A 7,544-nucleotide genomic window follows, 5' to 3' on the forward strand; every position below is an offset into this window, starting at 1 on the left:
TCCCTTCCCACTCACAACACACTATGATTCTGTGATTCTCCATCACCTCTACAGTGGAAGATGATTCAGGCGTTCAGTAGGACCACGTGTCAGGGAAATCCAGACTGGGAGGAGACAGCCTGCCCTGTGATCACTCCCACGTTGTCCTCTCTTACTACACATACCAACAAGCTTTGGTTTGACCTCCTGACCCATCTGCATCAAGGTGAGGCAGCTCCATTAGCATTATCTGCTGGCCATTATGGAAATCCATTATCAAAGCATCTAACAGCCTACTCAGGAAAACCAAATATTCTCCTCCGCAGCTTTGTAACTCCATTAGTTGCCTACACAAGCAAAAGCCCCACCACCAGCAAAACCAATTCCTTCTCTTTACTGAGAACATCTCCAGGGCTTACCTTATCTGAGCATTCAGCCCAAAAAAGGAATGGGACGCGACCCTGGCATCGGGCTGGACACTGCAGTGATCCAACAGCGGCGTAAGAACTGCAGGAGAGAGTCAGACACATGGTGTCAGCAGCCTGGTGAGGAGCAGGGTGGGGTGGCCACTCACCACAGCCAGGGCTGAGGAGACAGCCCCATCCTGGGGGGACAACACCCCACTGGGCCTGGCTGCTGCATGAGGACCCAGGCAAGGAAAGGGGGGAGGACGCTGCTGGGGGTTCTGCTGAGTTTTGATCTCTGGGTGGATGATGGAAACAGATCCAGAGTAAACAAAAAAGAACAACAAACCTTTTTTTCCCCCTCCCCGCAATGAAATAAGGTGCAATTTTCTACACTTAACGCTGACGGCCTTTGAACCCGAACAAGGGTTTTATTTCAGTCACCGTGACGAGCAGCAAAAAAGATGGTTTCAACCAACACAAACTAAAGCTCTGTTTGAGAGCTGGTTATTCCTGCTTGCGAGGACACACCCTCCTCTGGGCCCAGCGGGGCTGAGTATCTCCTTTCATGGACAGCAGCACCCAACTGGATGAAAGCAGGAGTGATGGGCACCCACAGAGAGCACATCTAAAGCCCAACAGTGCCTCGGAGGGAAAGCCAAGAGAGACTCACTGTCTCTGCTCTGGGCAACCCCGGGGTGAAACACTTCCTTGCTCCAAGACTCTGGTTTTCACCCTCCCCCTACTTGCACGTCTCCAAGGAAGGGGCATCAGCTGCACAGCGGGGAGAACAATCGCTGATCTCTTCTGAACACGTGGCTGGCTCATGGCTGCGGGGGCCATACCTGGCTCTCACCACGCTCTCGCCAGCCCTGCCAGGGTGGGAAGGCTGAATCCCACCAGGTCCTGGTTTTTGGCTGCGTCACCCTCTGAGTCAGGGCTCCCATCTCCCACGGACAGAGGCAAACACTGTTTGCAACCCACAGGCAAAGTGCTGCCTCTGCATTTGCCTGCCTGGAATGCAGCCTTCGCTCTCACAGTGACAAAGCCTGCGGGGATGGACTTACCGGTGGGGACAGACTTACCGCTTGGGAACATGATCAAGGCGAGCTGGATGAGCCGGGCAGCTCTCTCCCGGGCTTGGCTTCGCTCAGACTCTGATCTCTCCTCCTGTTGGCTCAGGAAGAAATAGGCCAGTGGCACCGAGAAGGCAAAATTGGGCAGCTGGGACAAATTCCGGTGACTCTGCAGGATGAGAGGGACAGATTTACCGAGAAATGATGCTACACAGAACGATCTGGATGGGGCTGGGCTGCACACAGGCTGGGGTTTCTTGCTCACTGGATTAAAGTTACTTTCCAGCTGTTGGCTGGGTGCCCCCACAACTGAGTAAGCAATTTTAAGCGTGTGCAATTGTTTGCAGAGTAGTGGGATTACAAGAACAAACACCCCAGGCCTTACGGGTCATTCCGATGATGTTTGGATGCCAGCCTGGCCATCAGACAGCCCCCAAAGGGATAAACTGGTTACAAAAACCTCGTGCTCTGTGGCCCATCCCAGGCAGGGAGAGCCCCAGGGACCAGCTCTCTCCTCTCTCACCAGCTCTGCCTGTTGCCAACTCACCTCCCACTCCTGGAACATGCGGGTCAGGAAGGTGTATTCTCGAGCTCGGAGGGACAGAAAATCGATCAGAAGCAGGACACAGAGCGGGTCGTTCTCTGGATCGAGGCTTCAGAGGGAGGAGAGCACAAAGGGAGGAAACAAAATCAGTGTCACCAAAGCTGAAGTAGCTGTCCTCATTTTTAAGTCACACAAGACTTTCCCACTAGCAGCCAGAGAACTTCCATGACTCAGCAAGCGGAGATAACGGGAACACAATCGCTCCTGCATAGCTGGGATGACGGTGCAGTGCCCTGCCTGGTCTGTGTCCCTGCAGAAGGACCTGTCACCCCCCAAGGGGGAGGATCCATGGCCACAAACCAAGCAGGCTGATGCCCACATTGTACATCTGCTCTGCAGAGACTCTAAGCTCCGCTACAACATCCCCTTGGCAGGGACACCTACCTCAGAATCAGCTTGCAGAACTCCAGGGCTGTCCGAGGACATCCTCTCTTCTCCAGGAACATCAGGTGCTTGAACAGAGCCAGGAAGAAAGCCCTGTGTGGGGAACAAGAGCAGGTTTGAGAAGCTGGATTTGGAGAGAAGCACCTCGTGCCACTCAGGAACAGGAACACACCATCAGCCCCAGCTCCCTGCCCCCCTGAGCACCAGTGCTATGGTGCAGCTCGGGGGGTCCAAGGAACCCAGTCTGGTGCAGCACGGGGTGCCACAGACCCCCCAAATTCCCATCTCTTACTTTTTGTATCTCTTTGTGCATGTACAGGAACAGCAAACCCGTGTTCTGCTCCGCAGACCGGGGCCAACAACTCAGACAACAGAAACAAGTAAATCCCCTGAGTCTGCCCCCTGCCTTGTCCCAGCCCACCCAGCTGCGTGGGGACAGCGACACAGAGTGTGCATGACATGGACGAGGGGAGGACCAACACCCAAAGCGGGTGAGATACAGATGGCAGCGCTCAGGCTGCAGCTGTGGCACGAAGCCCGTCAGTGAGCGGGTACTGGAAACCTGAGCAAGCTCCAGGTAGAGCAGTTTGGGAGATGACTGGGGTCAGCTGACTGGAAAATTCCCAGAATAAAGTCACCTTTCCCCGCAGCTGCAGAGCTGTCATTACATAAAGAACCAGGCCAGGAGCAGCACGAGTGCTGGGGACAAAGGCTGGGCAGGCAGCAAGTGACCAAGCACAGATGTAAACACACAGTGAGTATTTTCGTGATAAAAATAACTGCTGGTTTGGGTTTAGGGACGCTAACTGCACGAGGAGGATGTGACAGGGAGGAACAGTTAACGCTCTGGGAAGAAATCCCTGGGGAAAGAGGATGCTTTGCAAAAAAAAACCTCAGTGCATGTGACCCAACAGAGCAAGAGCTGCCGGTATCCCAGCATCCAACCCAGGAGCCCCGCTGCTGCCATGCCAAGGGGCACCGCCACCGGCAGCTTGTTCTGACAGAAAGGGCCACTCAAGGTTCCCCCACCAGTGCAGGTGACGCAGCAGACGTGGAGAATCTGGGTCTCTGTGTGCAAAGTAGGCCAGGGCACACCGCCACGGCTCTCCGGCAGGCACGGGGAGGGCAGGTGTGCTGCCTACCTGTTCTCCGGCCGCCGGTAGTCCAGCCGGCAGGTCCCGCTGGTGAGGCTGAAGACGGGGTGGAAGGTGCATTCCAGGCTGTACAGCGCTCGCTCTGCAGGTGACAAGGACAGCGTCAGGCCATGCCACCACCCCAGCCCTGCTGCTCACAAAACGGCAGTTATTTGGCCCAGAAAACACTGATAACAGAGAGCTCTGGCACCCATGAAATGAGCTTGTTCACACTCTAGCAAGGCACAAAGATACTTCAAAGTATGTGGCTGCAGCAGATAGCTGGGCAAGCGAGCCCTGTTCCTGTCTGCGGGCACGAGATCATGCTCTGGTTGTGAGAGTTAACTCTTCTGCAGAAGGTCTGGGATGGAGGCTGGTTCAGCTGCCTCTGCCACAACTATCTGCACACAGGGAAGCCAAAGATCCTGTCCTCACTTCACTTCTGGCCCTTCCTATCATGCTGGAGAGCACGTGCCCTGTTACCAAACAGCACATCTGATGCCCGAGACTACAGCATGGCAATCTGAGGAGCCACCATCCCCCAGGATGCTTCCTGCAAGGGACACCCTACAGACAGGACCCCCTGACATCCAGACAACCCTTCCATTCATTTTGAAGGCGAAGGCCAATGTGCTTTGTCCCAGATGAGCACATCTGCCTTGATTTAAAAGCCTCCAGCAAAAGCTGCTGGTCTGCAGGATCACCCAAGTCTGAGCGCCGATGGCCCAGTCACAGACACGGAGCCAAACCAACCCTTCTGGTTTACTGCTTCTTGTTGGAGCAAGCCCCAAACTGAACAAGTGTCATTACTAATTCATGCCAGGACATTTGCTCCTCACCTCAGCTCTTACCTATGAGATCACGGGCCATCTCCTGATCCTCCTGCATCCGGCACACGTCACTGAGCTGCAGAAGGGAGTCCACGTGGTATGGGTTCATCTGAAGCAGCAGCTGCAGAAGAACATGAGCTTGGTTACATGATGGCACACGTCATGGTGTGAGGAGGAGAGCTCCGTAAGTGTGGCAGGGAGGCAAACACCCTGACACTACACGCAAGAGAAGGGCTGTTCTTGCCCCTGGGGCTGAAGTGAAGGAATCCTGTCCACTCTGTAAGACATCAGGAACTCTGGAACAGCAACAAGTGACAAATGCCAGAGAAAGGAAAACAAATATCTGAGTCTATAGTCTGAGTGTGAGTGAGGGGCCTTCAAAAGGGCACTCGACAATAAACACCATCGGAGAGGCAATGCTTGGGCTGGGGACACACCGCATGTCAGAGGCTAAAACTCCAGATTGAAAGAGTAGAGATCCATCTCATCCCATCTCCAGAAGAAGATGCCTGGGAAAGAGGCACACCTGATGACTCCCAGCACACTCTAAGCCACCAACCTTCAGGGATTCAGGGACCCCCAGGGTCAAAGATGCTGGCTCTCAGGTTGGTTGCTGTTGTACAACATCAAACCTCACATGGTTTGATGGGAAGCCCTGAGTCCAGGCAGAACTGATGAGCTGGGGAGAGCAGCGGAGGGTGGGAAAGCAGAAGGAAGTAAACTTCATTTAGTAAACAATGGGCTCTTTAAGGGACTTCTCCAGGGCATGAATCCCAGCTCACGTGGCCAGGGTTTTCAGAGCAAAAATACCTCAGTTCTGGTTCAGTAGGGTGCAGAGCAATTTCACTGGTGCTTATCACTGCAAACTATAAATGTTACCATACAGTGTAATGAACTTGGACACGCATGAAGAACTTTCAACACAAAGGCTGTTTTGATGAAATTCCAAGAAAAGACACATTTTTCATCCATGCAAGAGTTTATAAATAGAACAGCTGTTAGTTTAGACTCCCACTTAAAGACCAGTTTATACAATATTTTCCTTTTCCAGCTGAAGAGCTCAGACAAGGGAGCTTTATTCCCACCCTTCCAGCCAAACGGTCAGTTCCTCTGGGTTCCTCTTCCAGATGGCTACTGGATACGCTCCTGGGCCAAGCCACCAGCCCTCATGTGCACCAAGGTGGTCACTTATGAATAAGGTGAAAGCAGAGCTCAGCAAGCAACGCTGCCTCACCCTCCATGGAGAGGGCACAGAGCTCTGCTGCTTCAAATGAGACTGGTAAAAAAATAAACACTGGGATCCATCAGCCCAGCTCCCAACACCCCCAGTTCCCTCAGCTATGAACTCATCACACTTGTGCTCCAGACCCTTCCCCAGCTCCGCTGCCCTTCTCTGGACACGCTCCAGCACCTCCATGTCCTTCTTGGAGTCAGGGGCCCAACACTGAACCCAGTTCACATAAACTGAACACAGAAATGTACCACAATGTTGTTGGGGTCCATGGATTCTACGGCATCCAGGAACTTGAACTGGACTTGCTGGTACTCGCGATGGTGCTCGAAGGTGAAGTGCTGCACTCCCCTCCTAGTGTCCAGCAGCTGCATGGCAATACCTGGATGGTGCACAGGAGATGTGGGTACCACTGCTGCCAGCACGAGCAGCAGGAGAAGCTCTTCTCCTTTGTTATCACACAGAAAGCCCGTTCACAGCACTGGGTCCAAAGCCAGATGTGTTTTCAGAAACTCACAGAGAATCTCACTCCTTTCCCCCAAGGGGAAACCCACCCGAGAAGCCCAGGCAGCTCGCTCTCCCCTTGGATACTTCCCATTATCTAGCAGGACTGCTGTCAGAAGGGAAGTGCACATCATCTCCAATAAGGGAGGAAAAAAAGCTCAGATGCTAAGACACACTACGACAGAGCTCTCCCTGTTGAGACAGGAGGCATTTCCATCAGCTGTTCCCTTTCTGCATCAGCCAGCGCAAAGCCTGGGCCTGGCAGCTGATGAAAGCAGCTCCAGTTTCCGTGTGTGGAGAGCCAGGAAAGCCTGGCTGGCAGGAACAGCCACCCATGCCAACATGGGCACGGGACCAACGTGCCCCAGCAGTGTGGTGCTTCAGGAGGTGGCACCAAAAGCCTCACCTGTTTTGCTGTAGCGTGGCCAGGTGTTCTTGGGAGACGTCAGCCACGTGCTGCGGACGTACTGGCGCTGCCTCTGCCTCGGCCTGAGGAAATAAAGATGAGAGGTCACAGATTCTCTGTACTAACAGAATGAGGAAGGCTGAGACCAGCCAGAAAAAGGATGAGTCAGGGAAAAAAAAAAAGAAAAAAAGATCCAGCTTCTCCCCCAGCTGCAGCCCTGCCACATGGAGCTGTCGCCCAGAGCTGTAAGATATTTGCCTTCGAGACACAACGTACCTTCGCTCAGGCTCTGCCTTACTTGAACCATTCCTCTTTGGGCCAGCCAGTGCCTCCAGCATTTCCACTTCAATAGCTTCTCTCCCCTGTTTTTATCCCTCCCAAGTTCTCAGCTGCCTCTTTGCTTCAAACAGCTTCCCAAGCCCAATTAAGAGAGTCCCATACCCCTCTGACTCATCCCTCTCCCCGGCAATGCTTTCAAATGTCCACTGGTTTTGTTTAAGCCGTACTCACAAATGCAACTAATTTCTTGGTTTGGGGCAGGAGGAGTTCAGGAATCAAGGCTACTCTAAGACTAAAGTCATATCTCCTCAGCAAGGGACTGCTGCTGCTTCTTCAAGCCCTAAATATTCTTCCACAGACTCTCTCAGAGAAAGTTTCTGCTTCCAGCATCACCCCCCTGAGCTTCCACCCTTCTCATGTGTGTGTCTTTCAACCAGCCCATGAAAGCAGGGATTTCTGGATAACAGTGACCACAGAGGAATGATAACTGCATGGAGACCTCACACCCCAGCAGCAGTAGGTTCCCTGGGCCCCATAAAACAAGTGCTTGAGACCCCCTGGAAAGTATTGAGTGTCCACTCTGTAAGACACCAGAGACTTTGGAACAGCAACAAGTGACAAGTGCTGGAGAAAGGAAAATAAATCTGAGTCTATCATCTATGAATTTGATCGAGAGGACTTTAGAAGGGCAGTGGACAGTAACCAAGAGGGGAA

At 53.1% G+C, this 7,544-nt stretch overlaps 1 protein-coding gene across 1 annotated transcript in view; it reads right to left on the reverse strand.

The window, feature by feature from the left end:
• Positions 1-398: 398 nt before the first annotated feature.
• The window catches only part of TCF25 (TCF25 ribosome quality control complex subunit), a gene marked incomplete at both ends in the record, with an annotated part of 10,990 nt that continues 3,844 nt past the window's right edge, over positions 399-7,544 (reverse strand). The window contains 8 exons of the mRNA XM_010165856.1: positions 399-486; positions 1,469-1,628; positions 2,007-2,112; positions 2,448-2,540; positions 3,590-3,683; positions 4,432-4,531; positions 5,893-6,023; positions 6,552-6,634. Of these exons, the coding sequence (XP_010164158.1) occupies positions 399-486; positions 1,469-1,628; positions 2,007-2,112; positions 2,448-2,540; positions 3,590-3,683; positions 4,432-4,531; positions 5,893-6,023; positions 6,552-6,634 (855 nt within the window). The remainder of the gene's footprint in view (positions 487-1,468; positions 1,629-2,006; positions 2,113-2,447; positions 2,541-3,589; positions 3,684-4,431; positions 4,532-5,892; positions 6,024-6,551; positions 6,635-7,544) is intronic.

The sequence above is a fragment of the Antrostomus carolinensis genome, unplaced genomic scaffold (genome assembly GCF_000700745.2).
Source record: "Antrostomus carolinensis isolate BGI_N321 unplaced genomic scaffold, ASM70074v2 scaffold29140, whole genome shotgun sequence".
Lineage (NCBI taxonomy): Eukaryota > Metazoa > Chordata > Aves > Caprimulgiformes > Caprimulgidae > Antrostomus > Antrostomus carolinensis.